At 41.3% G+C, this 26,850-nt stretch overlaps 1 protein-coding gene across 6 annotated transcripts in view; it reads right to left on the bottom strand.

Annotated features, from left to right (window-relative positions):
- Positions 1 to 26,850, bottom strand: part of CDKL4 (cyclin dependent kinase like 4) — a 62,469-nt gene that overhangs the window by 20,205 nt on the left and 15,414 nt on the right. For 4 of the 6 annotated variants that reach the window (XM_087863717.1, XM_045809025.2, XM_045809023.2 and 1 more), the window contains 3 exons: positions 24,007 to 24,128; positions 13,633 to 13,800; positions 12,529 to 12,601 (listed from right to left, as the gene is read on the bottom strand). In XM_087863717.1, the coding sequence (XP_087719843.1) occupies positions 12,529 to 12,601; positions 13,633 to 13,800; positions 24,007 to 24,128 (363 nt within the window). The remainder of the gene's footprint in view (positions 1 to 12,528; positions 12,602 to 13,632; positions 13,801 to 24,006; positions 24,129 to 26,850) is intronic. The other 2 variants (XM_045809026.2, XM_045809027.2) reach the window with 1 other exon arrangement.

Here is a 26,850-nt window from a genome sequence, read left to right as displayed (position 1 = left end):
AGTGGCCTCTGCCACAGAAGTAACGGATATGGATGTAACCAAATTATCAGAAATGGAATTCAGAGTAACAATGGTCAAGATAATGAGTAGACTTGAAAAAAGTATTCAGGAAAATATTACTGAGAATATAGAATCCCTAAGGGCGGAAATGAGAGCGAATTTGACAGAAATTAAAAATTCTATGAGCCAAATGCAGGCAAAACTAGAGGCTCTGACGGCCAGGGTCACGGAAGCGGAGGAAAGGGTTAGTGAATTGGAGGATGGGTTAATAGAGGAAAAAATAAAAATAGAAGATGGTCTTAAAAAAATCCACGCCCACGAATGTTGGCTACGGGAGATTACTGACTCAACGAAACGATCCAATGTTAGAATCATCGGCATCCCCGAGGGGGTGGAGAAAAACAGAGGCCTAGAAGAGATATTTGAACAAATTGTAGCTGAAAACTTCCCTAATCTAGCAAGGGAAACAAAAATTCGTGTCCAAGAGGCAGAGAGGACCCCTCCCAAGCTCAACCATGACAGACCTACACCACGACACGTCATAGTGCATTTCGCAAATATGAGATCCAAGGATACAGTATTGAAAGCGGCCAGGGCAAAGAAATTTCTCACGTACCAAGGCAAAGGCATCAGAATTACGTCAGACCTGTCTACACAGACCTGGAATGAGAGAAAGGGTTGGGGGAGCATTTTTAAAGCTCTTTCAGAGAAAAACATGCAGCCAAGGATCCTTTATCCAGCAAGGCTGTCATTCAGAATTGATGGAGAAATAAAGACATTTCAGAATCGACAGTCACTAGCCAATTTCGTAACCACGAAACCAGCCCTACAGGAGGTATTACGGGGGGTTCTATAAAAGTAAAAAGGCCCCAAGAGTGATACAAAACAGAAAGTCACAGCCAATACAAACAAAGACTTTACTGACAACATGGCAGAATTAAAAGCATATCTCTCAGTACTCAGCCTGAACATTAATGGTTTAAATTCTTGCTTTAAATGCCACAGGGTTGCAGATTGGATAAAAAGAAATGACCCATCCATTTGCTGTCTACAAGAGACTCATTTCGAACCCAAAGATGCATTCAGACTGAGAGTAAGGGGATGGAGTACCATCTTTCACGCAAATGGACCTCAAAAGAAAGCTGGGGTAGCAATTCTCATATCAGATAAATTGGATTTTAAACTACAGACTATAGTTAGAGATGCAGAAGGGCACTATATTATTCTTAAAGGAAGTATTCAACAAGTGGATATGACAATTATAAATATATATGCCCCCAACAGGGGAGCAGCAAGATACACAAGCCAACTCTTAACCAGAATAAAGAGACATATAGATAAAAATACATTAATAGTAGGGGACCTCAACACTCCACTCTCAGAAATAGACAGAACACCCTGGCAAAAACTAAGCAAAGAATCAAAGGCTTTGAATGCCATACTCGACGAGTTGGACCTCTTAGATATATATAGAACACTACACCCCAGAACCAAAGAATACTCATTCTATTCTAATGCCCATGGAACATTTTCAAGAATAGACCATGTTCTGGGACACAAAACAGGTCTCAGCCGATACCAAAAGATTGAAATTATCCCCTGCATATTCTCAGACCACAACGCTCTGAAATTGGAACTCAACCACAAGGAAAAATTTGGAAGAAACTCAAACACTTGGAGACTAAGAACCATCCTGCTCAGGAATGACTTGATAAACCAGGAAATCAAAAATCAAATTAAACAATTTATGGAGACCAATGAGAATGAAAATACAACAGTCCAAAACCTATGGGATACTGCAAAGGCAGTCCTAAGGGGGAAATACATAGCCATCCAAGCCTCACTCAAAAGAATAGAAAAATCTAAAATGCAGTTTTTATATTCTCACCTCAAGAAGCTGGAACAGCAACAGAGGGACAGGCCTAATCCACGCACAAGGAAGCAGTTGACCAAAATTAAAGCTGAAATCAATCAAGCAGAAACCAGAAGTACAGTAGAGCAGATCAACAGGACTAGAAGCTGGTTCTTGGAGAGAATCAATAAAATTGACAGACCACTGGCAAGACTTATCCAAAAGAAAAGAGAAAGGACCCAGATTATTAAAATTATGAATGAAAAAGGAGAGGTCACGACGAACACCATTGAAATTGGAAGGATTATTAGAAATTTTTATCAACAGCTATATGCCAATAAACTAAGCAATCTGGAAGAGATGGAATCCTTCCTGGAAACCTATAAACTACCAAGATTGAAAAAGGAAGAAATTGATTTCTTAAACAGGCCAATTAATTATGAAGAAATTGAGTCAGTGATAAACAACCTTCCAAATAACAAAACTCCAGGCCCGGACGGTTTTCCTGGGGAATTCTACCAAACATTCAAAGAAGAAATAATACCTATTCTCCTAAAGCTATTTCAAAAAATAGAAACAGAAGGAAAGCTACCAAACTCATTCTATGAGGCCAATATTACCTTGATCCCCAAACCAGGCAAACACCCCGCCCAAAAAGGAGAATTACAGACCGATTTCCCTAATGAATATGGACGCCAAAATCCTCAACAAGATACTTGCTAATAGAATCCAACAGTTCATTAAAAGGATTATCCACCACGATCAAGTGGGATTCATACCTGGGATGCAAGCGTGTTTCAATATTCGCAAATCAATCAGCGTGATACATCATATCAACAAGAAAAGACTCAAGAACCATATGATCCTCTCAATCGATGCCGAAAAAGCATTTGACAAAATACAGCATCCTTTCCTGATTAAAACCCTTCAGAGTGTAGGAATAGAAGGTACATTTCTCAATCTCATAAAAGCCATCTATGAAAAGCCTACTGCAAATATTATTCTCAATGGGGAAAAGCTGGAAGCCTTTCCCTTAAGATCAGGAACACGACAAGGATGCCCACTCTCGCCACTATTATTTAACATAGTACTAGAAGTCCTTGCAACAGCAATCAGACAACAAAAAGGGATCAAAGGTATTCAAATCGGCAAAGAAGAAGTCAAAATGTCTCTCTTCGCAGACGACATGATACTCTATATGGAAAACCCAAAAGAAGCCACTCCCAAACTATTAGAAGTTATAGAGCAATTCAGTAACGTGGCGGGATACAAAATCAATGCTCAGAAATCAGTTGCATTTCTGTACACGAATAACGAGAACGAAGAAAGAGAAATCAGGGAATCCATCCCATTTACAATAGCACCAAAAACCATACGTTACCTTGGAATTAACTTAACCAGAGACGTAAAGGACCTATATTCTAGAAACTATAAATCACTCTTAAAAGACATTGAGGAAGACATAAAAAGATGGAAAGATATTCCATGCTCATGGATCGGAAGAATTAACATAGTTAAAATGTCCATGCTACCCAGAGCAATCTACACTTTCAATGCTATCCCGATCAAAATACCGAGAACGTTTTTCAAAGAACTGGAACAAATAGTCCTTAAATTTGTATGGAACCAGAAAAGACCCCGAATCTCCAAGGAACTGTTGAAAAGGAAAAACAAAGCTGGGGGCATCACAATGCCGGATTTCGAGCTGTACTACAAAGCTGTGATCACAAAGACAGCATGGTACTGGCACAAAAACAGACACATAGACCAATGGAACAGAATAGAGAGCCCAGAAATGGACCCTCAGCTCTTTGGGCAACTAATATTTGATAAAGCAGGAAAAAACATCCGGTGGGAAAAAGACAGTCTCTTCAATAAATGGTGCTGGGAAAATTGGACAGCTACATGCAAGAGAATGAAACTTGACCACTATCTCACACCATACACAAAAATAAACTCCAAATGGATGAAAGACCTCGATGTGAGACAGGAATCCATCAAAATTCTAGAGGAGAACATAGGCAGCAACCTCTACGACATCGGCCAAAGCAACCTTTTTCATGACACATCCCCAAAGGCAAGAGAAACAAAAGATAAAATGAATTTATGGGACTTCATCAAGATTAAAAGTTTCTGCACATCCAAGGAAACAGTCAGAAAAACTAAGAGGCAGCCCACGGAATGGGAGAATATATTTGCAAATGACACTACAGATAAAGGACTGGTATCCAAGATCTACAAAGAACTTCTCAAACTCAATACACGAGAAACAAATAAACAAATCAAAAAATGGGCAGAAGATATGAACAGACACTTTTCCAATGAAGACATACAAATGGCTAACAGACACATGAAAAAATGTTCAAAATCATTAGCCATCAAGGAAATTCAAATCAAAACCACACTGAGATACCACCTTACGCCAGTTAGAATGGCAAAAATAGACAAGGCAAGAAACAACAATTGTTGGAGAGGATGTGGAGAAAGGGGATCCCTCCTACATTGTTGGTGGGAATGCAAGTTGGTACAGCCACTCTGGAAAACCGTGTGGAGGTCCCTTAAAAAGTTAAAAATTGAGCTACCCTATGATCCAGCCATTGCACTACTGGGTGTTTACCCCAAAGATACAGACGTAGTGAAGAGAAGGGCCATATGCACCCCAATGTTCATAGCAGCAATGTCCACAATAGCTAAATCGTGGAAGGAGCCGAGATGCCCTGCAACAGATGACTGGATTAAGAAGTTGTGGTCCATATATACAATGGAATATTACTCAGCAATCAGAAAGAATGAGTTCTCAACATTTGCTACAACATGGACAGCACTGGAGGAGATAATGCTTAGTGAAATAAGTCAAGCAGAGAAAGACAACTATCATATGATTTCTCTCATCTATGGAACATAAGAACTAGGATGATTGGTAGGGAAAGAAAGGGATAAAGAAAGGGGGGGTAATCAGAAGGGGGAATGAAACATGAGAGACTATGGACTATGAGAAACAAACTGAGGGCTACAGAGGGGAGGGGGGTGGGGGAATGGGATAGACCGGTGATGGGTAGTAAGGAGGGCACATATTGCATGGTGCACTGGGTGTTATACACAACTAATGAATCATCGAGCCTTACATCGAAAACCGGGGATGTACTGTATGGTGACTAACATAATATAATAAAAAATCATTATTAATAAAAAATAAAAAAAGAATGCCAGAAGTCAGAAGACAATTTGGTAGCATCTAAAAAGTGCTGAAATAAAAAACTGGCAACCTAGAAAAAAAAAAAAAAAAAAAAAAGGAAACAGTCAGAAAAACTAAGAGGCAGCCCACGGAATGGGAGAATATATTTGCAAATGACACTACAGATAAAGGACTGGTATCCAAGATCTACAAAGAACTTCTCAAACTCAATACACGAGAAACAAATAAACAAATCAAAAAATGGGCAGAAGATATGAACAGACACTTTTCCAATGAAGACATACAAATGGCTAACAGACACATGAAAAAATGTTCAAAATCATTAGCCATCAAGGAAATTCAAATCAAAACCACACTGAGATACCACCTTACGCCAGTTAGAATGGCAAAAATAGACAAGGCAAGAAACAACAATTGTTGGAGAGGATGTGGAGAAAGGGGATCCCTCCTACATTGTTGGTGGGAATGCAAGTTGGTACAGCCACTCTGGAAAACCGTGTGGAGGTCCCTTAAAAAGTTAAAAATTGAGCTACCCTATGATCCAGCCATTGCACTACTGGGTGTTTACCCCAAAGATACAGACGTAGTGAAGAGAAGGGCCATATGCACCCCAATGTTCATAGCAGCAATGTCCACAATAGCTAAATCGTGGAAGGAGCCGAGATGCCCTGCAACAGATGACTGGATTAAGAAGTTGTGGTCCATATATACAATGGAATATTACTCAGCTATCAGAAAGAACGAGTTCTCAACATTTGCTACAACATGGACGGCACTGGAGGAGATAATGCTTAATGAAATAAGTCAAGCAGAGAAAGACAACTATCATATGGTTTCTCTCATCTATGGAACATAAGAACTAGAATGATCAGTAGGGGAAGAAAGGGATAAAGAAAGGGGAGGTAATCAGAAGGGGGAATGAAACATGAGACTATGGACTATGAGAAACAAACTGAGGGCTACAGAGGGGAGGGGGGTGGGGGAATGGGATAGACCGGTGATGGGTAGTAAGGAGGGCACATATTGCATGGTGCACTGGGTGTTATACACAACTAATGAATCATCGAGCCTTACATCGAAAACCGGGGATGTACTGTATGGTGACTAACATAATATAATAAAAAATCATTATTAAAAAAAAAAAAAAAAAGAACCGCCACCCAAGAATCCCAATTCAGGTTGAATAAGTATTGCAGATTTGAGAAATTGGAAAAACATTTGAACGATAACAAAAATAATTTGCTTAAAAACTGGCTTATAACCGGAGCGACCATATTATTTGTTGCCCAAACTGGGGTGTGTGAAAGGAGCTCTGTTAGTAATTACGCCAGGACAACAGGCCCAAACCACAATGGTCCTGGGTAAGCTGGGAGGTATGGTCACCGACTTCTCCAGAGACCCTGAAGCCTTCAGCATCAGGGGACGAGGACCTCTGCCAGCTGCTCAGCAGTGAGCTAACCTGGGAGGATTAGCAGCTCTCCTGAGAGATGACCACACAGCACTGTCTGCCGGGGTCCCTCCTGGGAGAGCAGGACGCCACCGTGAGGCGTTGTCCCCTCACAAAGGCTCCTGTTATGCCTGTGTAGGCAGAGACCCTACAGTTTGCTGCATCACCGTCATGGCCCTGAATGGGGCATGTGCTCCTGGACGTGCGAGGGCCACTCGGGGGTAAGGAGGAAGGGAGGCTGCGTGAACCTCACTCCTCATTCTTCCAGAAATGGCTGCTCCCTGGTGTGGAGGCCCTCCAAGAACACAACTCCGGCCCTGTTCTTCAGAACTTTCTCTCTCCAGTCCTTCCTCCCAGACAACAGATAGAACTGACGCTCTTCTTCATGACGTTGCTCGGCCGTCGTCTAGAGCTCCGTCCTTTTCCGAGTACTTGCACGTGAATGACTTCATTCCTGCCACAACCCTGTGACTGCAGGTGGCCCCTGACAGGGTCTCTGGATTGAGGGTCACAGTAATCCGCTCCTTTTGCCTCACTCCTCTGCTGTGCTGTCAGTCCCTTTATATAGCACTGCCACGTTATCAATTCTGAAATAATTTTTCTTTGCGATCTGGGAAGAGAAAAGGCTGAGTCCCAAATTCATTTTAGGTCACAAAAATGGCAGTTGTAGTAGAAGCTTGTTCCCAGTTAGTCTCCATTATTGTCAACTGTCTCACAATTTGTATAACCAACAGAAGAAAGTTCTAGGCCTCTTTAAAGTCCTAAGGCCTTAGATATTAATTTTGAAAAAATACAATACAAAATAATTTTGAAAAAATTTTGAAAAAACCAACATAGTTTGAGGTCCTACCTTTTAAGCAACACATTTATGAGACCTGGATTAACACTCTGAGTCCTATTCACAGTAGTTGGTGATTTACCAGGAATAGGTCATGTCCCTCAAAAGAGTTCACATCAAATTCTCAAATTTCTGGACTACGTGTGGCATTATCAAGCAAATGGACTTAACGCTGACACTTGACTTTCGGCCTACTTAGATAGGGTCTAATGCAAATCCATGTGTCATCTTTAGCAGTTTATTTTCCAACCAAAAAAATACAAAGGCAAATGAAGTATTGATGTGTGCCAAAGAAACAGAAAAATTACTGGTGTAGGTGCAGGTAAGAGAAGCTACTAGTAAAGAGGAAGAGGATATTGAAGAAAGAAAAAGAGAGTCAAGATGCCTGGAACAGGGGCACCTGGGTGGCACAGCGGTTAAGCGTCTGCCTTCGGCTCAGGGCGTGGTCCCAGCATTATGGGATCGAGCCCCACATCAGGCTCCTCCACTATGAGCCTGCTTCTTCCTCCCACTTCCTCCCACTTCCCCCACTCCCCCTGCTTGTGTTCCCTTTCTCGCTGGCTGTCTCTATCTCTGTCAAATAAATAAATAAAAAATCTTTAAAAAAAAAAAAAAGATGCCTGGAACAGTAGGAAGTCAAGCATGGAGAACGGAAGCCGCTTAGTCATACGGTGTTTACTTTCCCTGCTGCAAAGCCACACTCAGTGCAAACTCAGTGACTCTTGCAATCAGCTCGCTTTCCACCAAAGAACGAGAAACCTGCAAGTCGGTGTTAACAGAAGCTGGGTTTTTTTTTTTTTTTCAATAACTTAGGTTGCATACACAGCTTTTAGAAAATATTGTTCAAGTTCGGTTATTCTGGCTAATGTGTAATCTCGTTTTTACTGGCTCACAAGTCAACAAGAAGAGGTATCCGTGACCCTCAATGTTAAGAAACTCCAGAACTTTCACAAATTGCTTCTTGTACAACTTGATCAAATAATAGTTTTCTTTCTTCTTTCTTTCTTTCTTTCTTTCTCTTTCTTTCTTTCTTTCTTTCTTTCTTTCTTTCTTTCTTTCTTTCTTTCTTTCTTTCTTTCTTTCTTTCTTTCTTTCTTTTTTAAGATTTTATTTTTCAAGTAATCTTTACACCCAGTGTGGGGCTCGAACTCATGACCCCAAGATCAGGAGCCTCATGCTCCACCGACTGAGCCAGCCAGGCGCCCCTAAATGATAGTTTTCTACTATCTGAGAAGGTTGTCCTCTTTGAGCTTTAGAGATGGATACTGATACAGCAGTGAGGAGAAGGACCTCCTTCTACCCAACCAGAACATTAATGTTAACGAGATGATGATGGATGCTGCAGCCTGATAGCCACTGTAGTTTTGTCATTTTGAGATGAAGTTCTTTTTGTCTACTGTATCAGCTATATACGATTCCAGGAGTTCATAACGATACTACATGGGTCACTTCAGTTAACGCATTCTAGCAATACTGGAGCGTAAGGAAGAACAAAAGGAGTAGGTACTTTCTTAAGTCCAGGGCTTCTCAAAATTTAATGTGCACATGAATCTCCTGGAGATCTTGTTAAAATGCAGATTCTGATTCAGTAGATCTAGGGTGGGCCTGAGAGTCTGCATTTCTAATGAGCTCCCAGGTGATCTCTATAACAAGGCCTCAATCCCTTATTACTTTAACCCTCCTTGTCTTGGTTAGGGTCACCACTCTGGAGATAATAAGGTAGTCGTGGTCGCCATAGGTTGAAAGCTGTGAATTTTCAGCAACACCATTGGGTCAGATTGCCTTTTCTAGTCTTTGAGAGTGTCATGAGGGTTCCTTTAAAAATAAGGAGAGGATAAAGGTTTTAGATGTGGTATTGTAACAGCTTATGTATGACCTAAAGTTTTCCCTTTGCATGCGTTTTAGTAATAGATAAAAAGATACACAAAGGCGTACCATAGCATAAGAAACGGAGATAACCGGAGTTCAGAAATAATTCCCATGTTGGAGGAGGGAAGTTTGTCTGAAAAATTATCCATTTTTAATAGAGGTCATGGATTATCAGTTGGAGGTTTTAAAACTTAAGATACAGAATGTGTTGTTCCGAGCAGAGAAATGATGGCAGTTGCATTGAGCTATAATAATATTTGGGTCTGGTAATAGTAAGGTAGGTAAGTTGATTGACTCATTCATTCATTCATTCATTCATTCATTCATTCATTCATCCAGTTATTCAATTGAGCGAGCACCTTTTATCTAAAAAGATCCATGCTAGGCGTTGAAGAGATACAAAAATAAATCAGCCCAGACATTGCATTCAAGTTTATAACCTGGTACACAGGAAAATGTCTGACTATACAGAGATAAAGGACAAATACTTATAGTAAACAGAATTTTCAAAAAATCCTTTTAATTACCCACAAGACTCCTACAAGAACCTTAGGTAAACTTTAATACATCTGATAGCATGGTGGAAAGCAACAGAGATGTGGTTTTATTTACTTTTTAATTTTTAAATTTTTTTAAAGATTGTATTTATTTATTTGAGAGAGAGAGTGAGAGAGCACATTCAGGGGGAGCAGCAGAGGGAGAGGGAGAAGCAGGCTTTCTCCTGAGCAGGGATCCCGATGGGGGGGCTCAATCCAGGTCCCCAGGATGGTGACCTGAGCCAAAGACAGGCTTAACTACTGAGCCATCCAGGTGCCCTGAGATGCGGTTTTAATTCACCATCATCTTTAGTAAGTATTTGAAAGCATTTGCGTTATAAAAACCAGGCTTATGTATCTTGTGAACAAAATTTCTCTATACCTTATTTTTTATTTTTATTTTTTTTAAGTAGGCTCCATGCCTGGCATGGAGCCCAAAGAAGGGCTTAAACTCACGACCCTGAGATCAAGATGTGAACTGAAGACCAAAAGCCGGATGCTTAACCAACTGAGCCGCCCAGGTGCCCCAACTCAATACTTTACTAATAGTAAATAAAAACTTTTTATTGATCCTAACAAACTCTTCATTGACTTTCTTAAAACTAAAGGAAGCTTCCTCTAGTTATTTGTTTCCACGATTTTGCATTCTTTTCCAGCAATCCTAGACTATGATAGACATTCTGCTGACACCAAAATTGACCATATGGTAGTCTGTATCCTTGCCCAGGCACTGCCTCTGTCTAGGCACCATCTCAAAAGGTCTAGAGTTATTTTTTTTTTTAAAGCTATCATTATAGCAAAAGTCCCCAGAAGCCAACTTCAAGAAGCTCCCACTGGCCCAACGTGGGACAACTGAACATCAGAGAGAATGATGACTGCAAAGGATTGAAACACATCAAATATATAAGATCCATGAGTTTGTAATGATGCTTACATTCCCCTAAAACCTTCATTGTTCACTCTTAGAGGTTGCTAAGATACCAACTTATCACTCTGAGTATTGACAAATAAAGGAAGTAATCACATCTTTATCTTACTGTGTTTTACAGTAACCAGAGTCTGCGAGGGTAGGTTCTTTTCCACAGAATTCAAATTAATAAATGCAGAAGAAATAACAGAATTTGAAAATCACCATCTTTTAAGCCTAATGAAATATTAGATATGGGCAATCATCATCAATGGATGCTAAAGCCATCAAGTAAAAAGGTTGACCAGGGATCCCTCCTACATTGTTGGTGGGAATGCAAGTTGGTACAGCCACTCTGGAAAACAGTGTGGAGGTCCCTTAGAAAGTCAAAAATTGAGCTACCCTATGACCCAGCCATTGCACTACTGGGTGTTTACCCCAAAGATACAGACGTAGTGAAGAGAAGGGCCATATGCACTCCAATGTTCATAGCAGCATTGTCCACAATAGCTAAATCGTGGAAGGAGCCGAGATGCCCTTCAACAGATGACTGGATTAAGAAGTTGTGGTCCATATATACAATGGAATATTACTCAGCTATCAGAAAGAACGAATTCTCAACATTTGCTGCAACATGGATGGCACTGGAGGAGATAATGCTAAGTGAAATAAGTCAAGCAGAGAAAGACAATTATCATATGGTTTCTCTCATCTATGGAACATAAGAACTAGGATGATCGGTAGGGGAAGAAAGGGATAAAGAAAGGGGGGTAATCAGAAGGGGGAATGAAACATGAGAGACTATGGATATGAGAAACAAACTGAGGGCTTCAGAGGGGAGGGGGTGGGGGAATGGGATAGACCGGTGATGGGTAGTAAGGAGGGCGTGTATTGCATGGTGCACTGGGTGTTATACGCAACTAATGAATCATCGAACTTTACATCAGAAACCGGGGATGTACTGTATGGTGACTAACATAATATAATAAAAAATCATTAAAAAAAAAAAAGTAAAAAGGTTGACCAGGAAATTCGTAGTTGAGAGGATCAAACTAAAATCAAACTCCTGAACCCACTAATCTATTTCAAGACGATCCAAAGTGGGACAAGCTGACATATGCCTCATGATGTTGATGCAAGAAGACGTGTACAGCATTACATATGAAATATTCTTGTCTGAAAAACTGAACCTGAAATGATCGAGTCTCTAGACACAAATACCAGTTTACTGGAAATACAGGTGAAAGAACAAGTTAAATGACACACAGGAAGCAACAGCCACAATGATTTCTAGAACACGGTAGCATTCAAAGTGTGTTTCTTGGACCAGCAGCTTCAGTATTAACCGGGCAAATGTTAGAAATGCAAACTCTCGGGGCCCTACTCCGGGCCCATGGAATCAGAAACTCTGAGGGTGGGCCCAGCAAACTGTATCTTAGTAAGACCTCCAGGGGATTGATGCGTGCTCAAGTTTGAGAACTATGGGTCTAAAAAAGTAATGCTAAATATATATTTTTTTAAAGAATAGAGGAAGGGGGCCTCTTAGAGAATAAAAGACTCAAAAAAACGTAAAAACAAAGTCAAACCAAGTGCCATGGGGAGTTACACCACTGCTATCTTGCAAACATACTTAACCTAGCTTAAAAATGATCACAGGAATCCCCAATAGGATGGCAAATAGAACATTAAGTTTACATAAGCTTTTAATTCATAAGGGATTAGTAGTTTGGTTCTCATGGAAATTGGGGGAAAAAGCCATGGATTGCGTTTCCCATATTCTGTGACTTTCTTTCTTTCCCTCCATCTTTAGCTCTTTAAGGCAATTCCTGAGCGATTTAGAAGAAAAGAAAAAATTAACAAACATATTGGAAAAGGTTACTTACGTTATGTTTATGACAGAAATTAAGAGCTTGAAGTGTTTGCCATAATACACTTTTGATCACTCCATCAGCAACTCTGGGGGAAAGAAAATTAAAAAGGAAATGAAAACTCCTACAATGGGGAGTCAGGAGCGGGAGCGGGGAACAGAAATGGAGTGGGTGTGGCTTGCCGTGGCCAATAAACATGGTGCCAAGGGTGTGCTGGAGATATTTCTTTGAATGTGTTCATGAAAATTGCTTTACAGTGTTTTCATTATAGATACATAATTTTCTCTTGTAATTTGAAAATTTTAGATCTGTAGAAATGATATATGCTTATCACAAAAATCCAAACAGTATCGCGAAAGTAAAGGAATAGAAAGTGCTGACTCAAAACTCGCCTCCCCAAACTAATTGCTGTAACGTACAGTGGCTTTCTCTTCGGGCACCTCTGTTTGTCTCCCTCTCTCTCTCTGCATTTACTTTTTTCCCTCTGCATTTACTTTTTAACTTTAATTTTTTTTAGAGGGGGTGGAGAGAGGGGGTAGGGGAGAGGAGGGACAGAGGGAGAGAATCTTAAGCAGGCTCCATGCCCAACGCAGAGCCCAACGTGGGGCTCGCTCTCATGACCCTGAGATCATGACCTCAGCTGAAATCAAGAGTCGGATGTTTAACAAACTGAGCTGTCCAGATGCCCCTTTAATTTTAAATAAATGCATTCATATGGCTCAAAATTTAAAGAGTATAAAAGTATATCCATGAAGAACTCTCTCTCACACCTGGCTACTCACACATTTCATTCGCTGCAACGTCCCCCTCCTCTTTCAGGAAGCTTATATGCATAGAGGTACAAATACTAATGCATTTACATCTATTTCGTGGTCTCATTATATGGATATGTTACAATTTACTTAGTTCCCATTGGTGAGCAATTAGGTTGACTCAATTTTATTCCTAGAAACAACATTTCAGTGAATATCTGCCATCATCCGTCTTACTGCAGTTGTGCAATTATCTTTTTCAGGCAAGTTCTAGAAGTGGGATTTCTAGGACGGATGGTAGCCACATGTTGCATTTTGATCCTGCAGATATGACCTAAAACCTGATTTTGCAGGAAGAAAGGCATACTTGCAAATTGACTTCAGCGGTTTGGTGGTAAACACTCTTGAGTACGTGCTGAAGTTGTGTAACGGTTTCTCACACCTGGTGAGCAGGCAGGTACGCAGCCAGGGGAGGCCAGGGAGAGCACACGTCCCATGAGAATGAGCGCCTGGTGCTTCTTGTCCCTGCAGGACCCTGGAAATATTGGAAGGCATTTTCCATTGTGGAATTGGGGATCTGGGTGACTCACATTCTGTCTGGGAGTCGTCTACCTGGTGTAACCATCTTTATAAATTATAGCAATTACATTCCCTTTAACTTTCTGTTGATGTCCTCCCATGGCTCACATCACTGTCCCACTGATGGCGCCTTCAGCTGCATCGTGCCCACCGACCTGTTCGGGTCCCTAGCTCCGCATTGTCTTGCCAACATCCGGTTTTGCCAATGTTATGTTTGCCAAACTGTGGTTAAAATAAAAAGACAACTCATCTTGGTTTTCCCTGGCCTTTCATTAACTATTAGAGACTTTGGTTTTCATATGATTATTGGACATTATGTGTCTTCTTTTGAGTATTTCCTGTTCATGGCCTTTATGTCTTTTTTGACTGGCCTGTTTACCCTTTTTAAAATGGATTCATGACGACTCAATAGATACCGGAGTCTGCGTATGTGCTGCAAATATTTTTATCCATGTGTTGTTTTCAACCCTGTTCGTGGGGATGGGGTGGCTGTTTGCATAGTTTCGAAAATCTGAAATGCAAGATGTCTTTTGCTAAGTGTCTACTGTAAGAATTTTTTAATTAAAAAATGTAAAATAATCCAATATTCCAAACATACCCATCACTTGGCCTTCATGTTTTATCAGACTTGGAAATTTAAACCCTATGTTTAGATCACTTTTTAAAAACTAAACTCATCCTACAGGTGTTGCTGGTCTTACAGAGGAGTGGGACGGCCTACATGGGACTCAGGCACTGAACCAGCTACAAGACCTCACCGGGCAAAGCTGTGGCTCCCGCTGAGAAACAGCAACAAGTGCGTGGAGGTATTTTTCTCAGGGCAGTTTTCTGACTTCAGGTCACAATTATGGTGGCACATTCTTGATATCCATGATCTGGTGGCGGCCCTTTGACTTCCACTCTTCTAATTATTAAGTATTATTAATATAGTGAAAGCCCCGAATTCTCAGTATTAAATCCCTTTCAGCTAGAAGTGTCTAGAGCCATTTCTATTTCCTACACTGAATTCCTTTTTTTTAAAGGTTGTTTGTTTTAATTTTACTTATTCATTTGACAGAGAAAGAGAGAGAGAGAGCATGAGCATGGGGAGCCGCAGGCATAGGGAGAAGCGGGCTCCCCACTGAGCAGGGAGCCTGACATGGAACTCGATCCCAGGATTCCGGGATCATGACCCGAGCTGAAGGCAGACACTCAACCGAGTGAGCCACCCAGGTGTCCCCTACACTGAATTCTGATGTAACCTGACCTTTCTTCCCTCTTTGCCTAGAGCCATGCTGGAGACAAGTCGCTTGCATGGTTTTTTTTTTTTTTTTTTAAAGATTTTATTTATTTATTTGACAGAGATAGAGACAGCCAGCAAGAGAGGGAACACAAGCAGGGGGAGTTGGGAGAGGAAGCAGCAGGCTCCTAGCGGAGGAGCCTGATGTGGGGCTCGATCCCATAATGCCGGGATCACGCCCTGAGCCGAAGGCAGACGCTTAACTGCTGTGCCACGCAGGCGCCCCTTGAATGTTTTTATAAGAGAAAGAATAGTACAGCCATTTGAGCCCTATGAGGCAGGGTTCAAATCCCAGAGATGCTGCTTCCAAGTTTTAGAACCCTGGGCAAGTTATTTGTGCCTGCAGTTTTCCTCATGTGTAAAAATGGAACAATGCTGCATAAGTTTATTGAGAAGACTATCTCCTGAGAGTCTGGGTTTTCATATCTCCATAGGTTTATGAAATGAGGGTCTGAGATCAGGTGAGGCCAGTGGAGGGGACTGAGACCCTGTAGAAAGACAAGAAGAGCCCCAAGAGAACAGCAAGAGGCCCTGAGGTGAGAAAGAACAGGGAGTGTGGGAGAAGCAATTAGGAGGCCACTGTGGCCAAAGCATGAGTGAAGTTGGTGAGGCTGGCCGGGGCCAAACCACGGAGGGCCTTATAGATCTGGGGAAGTAGTTTGGATTTTCTGTAAGTCTTAAGGAAAGTCATTGAAAGGACTCAAGTAGACAAGTGGCATAATATGGAGAGTGGAGCGGGCAGAGTGGAGACAGGAAGGTTGATGAGGCCATAGATTTAATAATGCAGGTGAGATGTGGTGATGTCGATTAGAGTGGTGGTGGTGGAAGGAAGGGAAATGGATTTCAGTCCTTGGAGGGCCTGGCAAGAGAAACACGCAGCCCGAGTCACATAAACATGGAATGCCGGGCGGGATCTAAGCACTCAGGGACGCAGGGACGCACTCCTGGAATTGGGAAACAAGATAGGGGCGAGGGTTCGGAGACCGGTGGAACCGAGTGTTAATAACATGGATTCAGGCACGAACGAACACTGTAGCGAAGTCCTGAGCTCTGGCTGTGGAAGAGGAGCGTTTGTGTCGTGGCATCTCCCAGGACGTGTCACGGCTCTGCTCTAAACAGAACAGCTCCGATTTCGAGAAGCCAGGCTCCATCACAGGCAACACAACAGACGTACAAAATACCAGCTACGAACAAATGCCACCGGTCTTACAGAGAGAAGATAGTTATCGAAGAGAAGACAGATTCGCGCAGGGCTCATTCCAGAAAGACAGAGGATTGCAACATGCTTCAGCCACAGGCAGCATGTTTCAAAGGGTTTTGAGGTGAAATACAACCTTCAGAAGAAGTCAGCTGACACTGGTGTTTGAATAGCGTATGCTGGGTAAGGGCAGAAACAAATACTGCAAGAAGAGTGAAGGCCGGAGAGCAGGAACGAGACATCCTAGGTCAAGACTGCAGAAGGGTGTCGCGAGGGGGGACTTCTGACTGGGTGCCTGGGCACTGCGCTCTCTCCGTCGCTCAGGGGGATCCTGACAGCAGGACTCATCGGCTTTGCTTGAATTCCTCATGTAACTTAGCAGGGGCCAACCTGAGCTCATGGTTAGTACCCGAGACGAAATAAGTCCTCGGTAAACCATTGGCCGTCTGAGACTACAAGCCAACCTTGACTCGGTCTGCCAGCCCCTTCACGCTGCTGCTTGGGTTGGCCTCCTCCCCTTCTGTCTCTTCCCAGCCCCATTGGTTTCGGCCATTCTCTGAGCATGCCCAGCTTGTTTAGCCTCCAGACCTGTGTGTTTATTGTTCATTCTCCGCCCCTCCTGAGGTGTTCTCCGACCCCTCCCTGTGCTTTCTTTCAATTTAAGGCCTTCATCTCGTTCACGTGTAGTCTGGGGCCTAGGATGGTACCTGCTGTCTAGTAGGTACTTAACTCAGCTTGTCTCTCCGGCACGCTCAGAAATTTCATAAACTAGCACCCTGTCATAAATCCCTTTCTGCTTAAACCAGTGAATTCTGGTGTTGAATCCTGACTGGTTCAGAATACGATACCAGCAGCGGATGTGGGCCGGAAACTAAGGCCTTGGGAATTGGGGATTGGCTATCCGATTTAATCGGGTCTAAAGGCAGGAGAACCTGGTACCATTAGAGAATGGACTAGCTGGCAGAGGGGCGCCCAGAGCGGATACAGTGGTTAAGTCATCCTCTGCGGTCACCTGGGATAAAATGCCTGTTCAAGGCAAGCCTTCAGCGGACTGGATGCGACGGAACAATGCGGGAGACGATAATACAAGAAAAGTGGGGCGGGTTGGCTCTTTCTAACTTCATGAGAAACTTTGATAAAGGACGGGGTTAGGGCCTTAATATCTTTGCTCAAGGCACAGTTAGGAAACCAGGAGTTTCAGTGCTTGCCCTAAAAAAAAACCCCTTATGACTTGTATCTATGGGACTCACTTCATGGAGCTATAGGGATTACATGAAACGACTGAAGAAGCAAACACGGAGAATAATCCTGCAGGGTGAGGACAATGTCGATTTAACTTCCGTGAGGTTAATTAATTTCTCAGTTAATTAACTGAGAAAGAGCTCCCTATACTTCAAGAACTGAAATGCGACACTCGGGAGTATTCTAGAACTAAGAGCACCCCAGCTTCCCACCAAACATCCCGTCGCAGGCAAACCAAACCCCCAACTCGTATATGAGGCTGGTTTTGCCGTGACGAGAACCCTCTCGTGGTCTCACTTGAGGTAGCTGTGCTGCGTGGGGATTTTTCTCAGACCTGGAGAGGTCTCCAAATGTTAACTAAAGTCAGAGTTCAGCATGTCCCAGGGGGCCTGTTACAAAGTCCAGCAGAAGCAAAGGTTTACACAGCAAAAATAACTATAAGAGGCTGCTAATTTACAGTGGGGAATGCCTGTGTGCATGGATTTCATTGAGGTAGGACCAGAGAGGAAGAATCAGAGCTTTGGATCGGGTGCTTGTAACAATACGGGCACACTGACGAGAGATTCCAGTTTCACCAGACGACCTGGAGCAGCTAGGAATGAGTCTAGCTGATTGCTAAATTGGTTGATTGAAACCTGGCTGAAGGGTTGCCTATGGCAATTGAAGTTGAATGCCAGAAATTCATTACTAAAATGAGGGGGAGGAGATCCAAAGATCTGAGGCGATAGGAGTGCTGGAGAGGATTTTTCATACGCAACACGCTCATCTCCCTCCCAACTGGGCCTCCTCAAAGTCTTTAATGGCAGCGCCAAGCTCTGCTCTTCTCCAAGTGCGTAGTATGGCTTTCAGTCTTCTATTCTGGTAAAGCAGCAGCATACCAGCCACTTCTGCTGGGCTTTTTCTACCCCTGTAGTTTTCATTCCTTGGACCAGAGCCAGCGGGCTCTTTCTCCATCTGTGCGGTATCTGCTTCAACTCTCCAGTTAGGAAATGGGGAAATAATCTCAAGGATGGATTTGTGGACCTACCAGGACTGCTGTGAGATGGATTTGAGTCAAGATTCCATTGACCACCAGACTTAATGCTTCCTGCCCCCCATTTCTCCCAAGCTGAACACAGTGGCTTTCAAGGTCACTGGTAACTGGTTTTACCTCAGAGACTTGTCCATTAATTCCTGAAAGAGAGGGTATTTCTCTTTTCCCAGCATACAACCGTCCTGATAAAATGGCTCCAGACTACTATGGGGCAGGCTGAGAGGGAGAATTAAGTACAGATGTGTGATGTTATTGCAGGGCCATTCCGCAAGGACATCCTCAAGGATCCCTTTAGTCACAAGGCCCTGGTTTTGTGAACTGGGTATTGTGGTGACTCAAGTCAAGCCTCTAGTCACCAGTTTTTATAGAAAAATAGAACCTTAGTGATCTGCCCATCTATTTTGGTTCCAGAGAACCTATGGTCAATGAAACCATTTTGATCATTTCTATGACTCCGTGGCCTGTTACAGCAATTCTGGAAATGAAGAACTACTACTTGGCCTCTGCTGTCCAGGGATCCCGTCATCCCCACTGAAATCAGGAAGCCATTTCAAAGAAAGGATCTCCCCGCTTCATTATCTGGCACATGATGCTTGTGCAACCCTCACTAATGTGTTTCTTGGTACTCATGATTCACAGCCATCTTTCCACCAAACCACACCCTGTCTTATGGGAAATTTTCTATGAACAGTTAACTGAGAGAGAAAGTCAAAACTTTTATATGTCAATTATACCTCAATAAAGCTACAATTAAAAAGGAAAGAAATTGAAGCCTGACTTATGGATGTGCGCAGTGTGCTCCCATCAGCCGGAAGTGGAGTGGAGCTGTATTTTGTAAACCCATTTGTACTTTTATAACACTGTACTCGCTTATAACTGTTCCTTTGTATTTCTGATCCCTCATTCGATCTTAAGCTTCTTGAAGGCAGGATTATTCCATTATACATAGTGCAATGGGAAGGAAAATCCTTCTGCTGCAATGGGAGGCAGTTTCTATCACATTCCAATTAACTTACTCATTGTATTTATGGTAGAACACAGAAGGGTCTTAGAGAATGGGAATAGATTATTTGAAGTTTAATCAGGTGGTGCTAGTGTCGGCGCCTGCACATACATGTAGTTTCTTCACTTGAGCAAATCCAACACCCGTCTCAGTGCTCAGTACTCAGTACACAGCTATTGATCTAAGAAGTGCTTTTTTCTCTGTCCAAAAAGTAGAGGACACCAAGGGTCTCATCTGGCAGAGGAAGCAGTACACTTTCACTATCTTAGTGTTAAATCAGCTCTTCTTAATGGTATAATTTAGTCCTTGGGTCTCTTGATCATCAGCTCCCATCCCACAGCTCATCCCACACGTCTGCTATGTTGACTGCCTCATATCTGCACACCAGTTATTTCTCCAAACTGTGAAGTTACCCTAATAAACAACGGCTCAAATAGGGTTGGTATGCATGCGGTCTGGTTGTTTACCTCTGTTTGCCATTCGCTGGATTTACACTCTCTTGGCTGTTATTTAAGATAGGGTTTAGGAAGGGAGTGAGGGTAGATGGATGTTTTAAATTAATCACTGTCCTGTGGAAGTACCCAGCATTTCATAAGAGTGGCGTGTTCTGCGCTGTTCCTAGTTGTGTTCCCCTATGTAGACCCAAGTCTCAGGGTGGACCAGAAGTATACACCGGCACTGCTAAATACACTTCTAAGACTTATAAGAGTGGAAAGTAGGTAGTTTAGAGATCCCTGTGGGCGTGGCTGGCTGGCTGGCCCAGTTGGAGGAGTGTGAGACTCTTGATCTCAGGGTCATGAGTTTGAGCCCCACGCTGCGTATAGAGATTACTTAAATAAATAAAACTTAAGGAGAGAGAGAGAGAGATCCTGTGGTCGCTAAATACATACTGAATGAAAGGTTGCCTGAGTACGCTTTGCTCCTTCGTGCTGCGCATTTCTCCAAGACTGCCCATCTGGCCAACTCTTCCCTTCATAAAGTCTCAGCCCAAACGCTTCCTTCTCTGCAGAAACTTCCCTGATCCCCCAGGGGGGATGTTGCAGTTGTACCAACATTAACCCCATCAGCATTGCCATTTATAACTGCCCCTCTGAATGTCTGTCTCTTCATTCGATTTTAAGCTTCTTGAGGGCAGGACTGTGCCGCTCTATCTTTGTACCCTCTGCACCAGCAGAAGGACTCAGTAAAAGATTTCTGAAGTGAATGAAAGAATGCTGTACACTGAGGAAGCTATTAAGATGAATTAGATATGAATTCTGCACTCAGAATACTGACAATCCAGTAAGAGAGAATGCAATAAAAACACATAAGGCAGAAGTACCAAGTACCATAACAGGGATAGAAATCAAACTCTGTGGTTATGCAAAGGAGGGAAGCAATTCCACCCAGGTGGAGGAATCTCTGAGATGTTGGGAATATCTAGGATTTCCCATTTTATTTATTTTTTAAAGATTCTATTTTTAAGTAATCTTTATGCCCAACATGGGGTTTGAATTTACAACCCCCAGATCAAGAGTCACACTCTCTACCAATTAAGCCAGCCAGGCACCCCTAGGATTTCCCATTGTAAAGATGATGATAGAGATAGGGAAAGTGGAGTGAGTTAGAATATTCCAGGTTAAAGGAAGAGCATCAGCTAAGTCCCACAGGCAGGAAGGCGTATGGTACATAGACAGAAGAGAAAGATGGCTAGTTCAATTAAACAGGTATGTGTAATGTATGCATTGTATATCTTATTTTCAGGGCCTTGAACAATACACGAAGTTTACATTTCTAACTTTAGGAAAATGTGTATTAATTTATAAATTAACTTACAGGATGGCTGAACAATCTGTCCTCTAAGCCAATACAAACCCTATTTAGCTCATAATAAAGTTGAATTAATTCATCGTGTAAACTGGTTTTTAAATTAATTTTTATTTTAAAAGTAAAATATGTGCATTCACTGGAATATTGGGATAATTCAAAATAAACTTCAATTACACTGAACATTCTACTCTAACCTCATATTTTTCATGTACCAATTCATGAACATGTCCCCAGGGCATGAATTATTCTACAGTTTCCTTTTTAATGGGTCTGAAACATAGTGGTCCATCATATGCACATAGCAAAGTGCATTGAACCAAATCTCTACTATTGGAAAATTAGGCCAGTCCCAATTTTTTGTTCTTGTTGTAAATAATGATGTGTTGAACATTCTTATGTGTAATTTTTTGCACCTGATTATTTTATTATAAATTTCTCTAAATGGAATGTCTTGGTCAAAGGATGAAAACCATTCAAAGAACTTCCGTACATACTGCTCAATTTCCATGCTAATGATACACTCTCTCCAGCCGTGAAGGAGAGTGCCCGATTCCCTGACTTGAACAATGCTAGGTATATTGGTTTTTCAAAATTCTTTGCCAATTTGATAGGCAAGAAATGGTACCCTATTTTGAATTCTTGAATTTTTCTGATTAATCGGGAGGATAAACATGTTCTCCGAGGTGCATTTGTCATTTTCCCCCTTTTTTATGATTTGCTTTTTCATGTAGGAATTGCATGTAAGTTCCATAAAGTTAGGCAACTTTTTTGGAATGTTCTATTTACTGCTATATCCTTAGCACGCAGTTGGAACAACAATAGGATTTTACTTAAGTTTTTTTAAACAAATATATTTTCCAACTGGGTGTTAATCTTTTAAAACATTTGATTTGCAAAATCTGCAAATGAAATGATACTAATTCTTCATCTGGCAAATAAATTACCTAACTTGCCACTTCTTTTTTGGTTTTGTTTATGGTACTTTTTGTCAAAGAGAATCTCTAAAACTAATTGATTTAATATTTGGCAGTTAAAGTCCCTTTTCTTCTTTTAAAAAAAATTATTGATTTAGATAACTTGATTTTCAAGTTAAAAAAAAATTCCATTGACATTCTGATTAGATTTTTGTGCAATAAATAAATAAATTGGGGAAGCACTATCTTTATAATAATGAATATTTCCATCCAGAAATATATGTTCATTTCAATAAAGTCATTTATGTACCTCGTTAAGTTTGTAGTTGTCTTTATGCAGAGGCTGAACAATTCTTTTTATCTTTATTCTAAACTTTTTTGCTGTTGATATTTGAATGAGAGCCTCTCCACTAGATTTTCTAGAGTGCTCATTGATACAAAAGCTGCTAATTTTTATGTGTGGAATTTGGAATGCTGTAGACATTATACTGAATTCCACTGGTTATAATGACTCTTTAGGCAATTCTCCTAGATTTTGTAGAACACTGCCATCCAGATAAAGATGATTTAATCTTGTTTCCAAAGTTATACATTTCATTTGTTTTTCTTATAATATTACATTGGCTAGGGCTCTCAGAACAGCATTAGATTATAGTGGTGACAACTGACTTCCTTGTTTCTCACTTTAGTGGTGGTTCTTTTAGTGCTGAGTATAAAATTAGCTGTTGATTTGAAGAGGGGTGTGTGTGTGTGTGTGTGTGTGCACGCGCGCGCAACGGAAGTATCTTAATCCTAGTTTGTTAAGGTGTTTTTTTTTAATAACCAGTAAAGGATGTTGAATTTATCAACTGCCTTTTCAAATTTTATCAACCACATGTATCTTATTTCTCCTATTAGTGAATTATATGAATTCTAATACTGAATCCTAATTTTGAACCATGGTTCATTCCTTGAATTCAGATAGTCCAGTACAGGCATACCTCATTTTATTGCCCTCCACTTTATTGTGTTTTGCTTTATTACATTTCACAGACATTGTATTTTTTTACAAATTGAAAGTCTGTGGAAACCCCATGTGGAGCAAGTCTACCGGCACCATTTTTCCAATTGCATTTGCTCACTTTGAGTCTGTGTCTGGTAATTCTCATAATATTTCAAACTTTTTCATTATTATTATATTTTATGCAGATCTGTAGTCGGTGATTACAACTCTCTGAAAGTTCAGATGATAGCATTTTTCAAGCAGTATGATATTTTTAAAGTATGTACCTTGTTTTTATGGACATAATGCAATCGTACACTTAAGAGACTACAGTATAGTGTAAGCATAACTTCTACATGCACTAGGAAACCAAGAAATTCATTGGACTCACTTTATTGCAATATTTGCTTTCTTGCAGTGATCTGGAACTAAATCTGCACAGTCTCCGAGGTCTGCCTGTAAGTAAGTTAGCCTTGAAATGCACTGTGACTTATATTTGCAGTTTGTCTTCCTAAATACTTTTACTCTAGGTTAATATTTGTTTCCCTCTGAGCACATCCTAACTAAGATGGGAGAGGGGTAGCCAGCAGACGCATCTTGGTAAAGAGAGGGGTGTGTTTCAGATCTGAAATTTGCCACAGTTAATCCCACATATAATGAAACCAGATGGCCATACAGAGCCTCAGTTTCCAGATTACTTACCCTTTGGGGTTTCTTTCCAGCTCGTTTAAAAGTGTGTGATCACAGTATTCAAAAACTAAATGCATTTTCCTTTTTCTCCTGAACACCTCGATGAGGTTCACAAGGTTTGGGTGTTTTAATTGCTGCAAAGGAATTGAAATACCAAGTTCAGTGATTTATTTCTCCTGATAGTTTCTCCCCAGATCCCTTACAATTTAAACAACACAGGCCTTGTTTATCATTCTCTGTGCATCTCTTGTGGATAATTTTATTACGGTTACTCACAAGAGAAACTACTCTTAGTAAGAATCATAGACACTTAAGGTTGAAAAAAGACGACGACATTTTTCTTCTTCTTCTAACGTACCTGTAACAGATGGTAATTAAATTGCTTGAATCTCTCCGGAGATGGCAAGTGAGGTACACAACATAAAATACAGGCAATGATACCATAAATACTTCAGGGATTTTGGGAAAATTCTAAACATCCAAGTCATAAAGGAACCTGGATAAAAAACTGAGGAGATGGAATTACTGAGTAAAAGGCTATAAAAGTTATCAATCCCCATTTAGCTTGCATATTGCCATGGATTTAATATGAATGTCAGCTGGATTTAAACAGGGTCTGGATTTTAGTGTTGGCTCTCATAAATACTAGATCCCAACTTTCAAACCTGATTAAACTGCCTATTGTAGGAGTCCCTACAGTATGTTTTTAATGTTTATGTTTTCAGCTCTGTTCTCTGATTCTATTGTTTTCTCTTATGCTTAGATGTTTTATGTTTTAAATTCTACCTCAAGATGAAGCCTTTCACAAGGCAGCCTCTGTTCAATGCTATAAACCAGAGGAAAAACTCGAATTAAGTTAGACAACCCATCATAGAGTAACTATATAATTTATCGTTCTATTAGGGTAAGGAGTATAAGATGAGACTGTCCCAGGCAAACAAGGATACGGTCAGCCTGCCTAAATCTCGGGTGACCATATAATTTAGCATACAAACCAGGATGCTTTTGAAGGAGGGTGCTAACCAGACTGGAGTCTGGGACAAAAGCTATAAACCAGGACATTCGATCACTTCCACTTACATATAACTCATCTTCCCTGTTCTCCCAGTATACTAACTGCATCACTTTTCAAACCCTATGCCGCTTACTCAGAAAGAGACCTATATCGAGGGACACAGTATTTTGTATACAGTGGGACTGCATAAGTATTTTCAGGCCCAATAGCGATAGCTCCTCTACTTCAGTATCTGTAAACACGGTTTGAGGGGGAAAAAAATCATGCTGTAACTATGTGCTCAACAGCTTGGGTAAAAGGACTCTATTACATATTAAAAATATGTCTAGAGCACAAAATCAATTTGCCATTGCCTAAAGGAGCAGAAAGGCAGAGTGGAGGACACAGGTCACACAGGTAAGCCAGCTGCTTTGTGCTACACTAAAAACCACGGAATGGAAATGAAACAGTGTCTTTACCAGGAGAGTAAGGGAATCATAGATGCTAACCTGGTCAAATCTGTCTTTGGGTAGATAAGCAATTTCTATCCCCTTTGCAAATGAAATTAACTTGGCTCAGAAAAACAGTGACTTGTATAAGTAAACAGGTAATAAGGAGAACAAAAATCAAATCACATTTAAATAATAGGATAATGTGAGGAAGATAGGGTAAATTTATCATGGAAGGAATCTGTTCAGGGAATGCAGGGGGTAACATATCAAAGCTGGCAAGAGGTCCATTAGAGAACCATCACCAGACACCAAGCTGAGGTGGAATCTGGCTACTTTTTACCTTAAAGTCCGTTTCAAATTTGGGCATTGTGACCCAGGACGTACTACCTGAGCATTAATCTTCCTTGCAGACATGAGGAGGAGGGAGGTGGTGGATAAAAAGCGTTGCTTTTATTGGAAAACAACCCACAGCGGGGTTCAGACACACCCTGTAGCTTAGCTCAGTGACGAAGCTGGCTGGCTAACCTGCGCCCTCTGCCGGCGGTGAGGTAACAGTGAACCGGTGTTTCTGATGGATGTAATCTTGAAAACTCCGTGTACATTAACTTATATTTTAAACCAATATTAGTTTGAGGAAACCTGCTGCAAATAATACTTGGGAGGACAGATAACATGATCATTTTTACCTCCCTCTAAAAATGCGTTTCTGGGGTTTTCCTAAAAACGATGATATATGTCAAAAGTAAACGTCAGCTGTTTGTTCTTGAGGAAATCACACTTCTATTACTCAAAGTGTGGTCTACCAAAACCTTCTGTGCCATCGGGGAGTCTTCTGGAAATGCTGTATCTCAGGCTGACCACGGACCTTTGACTCAGAATTCTGTGTTTTAGCAAAGTCCCCTGGGGAATTCCCACATTAATTCTGCACATTAATGTTTGAGAAGTGCTGTCCTGTGCCTCAGTTTCCTTTCTGATAAGATAAGGATGCTGGATGAGAAGAATCTCTAAATTCTTGTATGGTTCTAAAACCAGAAGAATTCTGTGATAGGAAAACATTTACACTGAAGACTTACGGATGTTACATGTCAAATCCTTTCAGAGTAAAAACAACTTTAGGGGTGCCTGGCTGGCTCAGTCTGTAGAACATGTGATTTGATCTCTGGGTCCTGAGTTCAAGCCTCACGTTGGGAATAGAGCTTACTTTAAAAAAAAAAAAACAACTAACAAAATATTTGTGGAAAATGTGTATACATAGCTGGGGGAGATACTCGATGTGCCTGAGAACCAGTGGACAGCAGGAAGGACCAGTCCATATTGATGCCCACAGGGGCACTGGTAGAGTACTGTGGGCGTCTGTGCCAGGAGATGTTCTTGTAGTTGCTGGTTTGTGGGGAGAAGGATCTGGGAAGG

Source organism: Ursus americanus, chromosome 7 (assembly GCF_024610735.1).
Source record: "Ursus americanus isolate L20-20 chromosome 7, mUrsAme1.1.p, whole genome shotgun sequence".
Classification (NCBI taxonomy): Eukaryota; Metazoa; Chordata; class Mammalia; order Carnivora; family Ursidae; genus Ursus; species Ursus americanus.
This window is presented reverse-complemented; position numbering and strand designations above follow the sequence as displayed.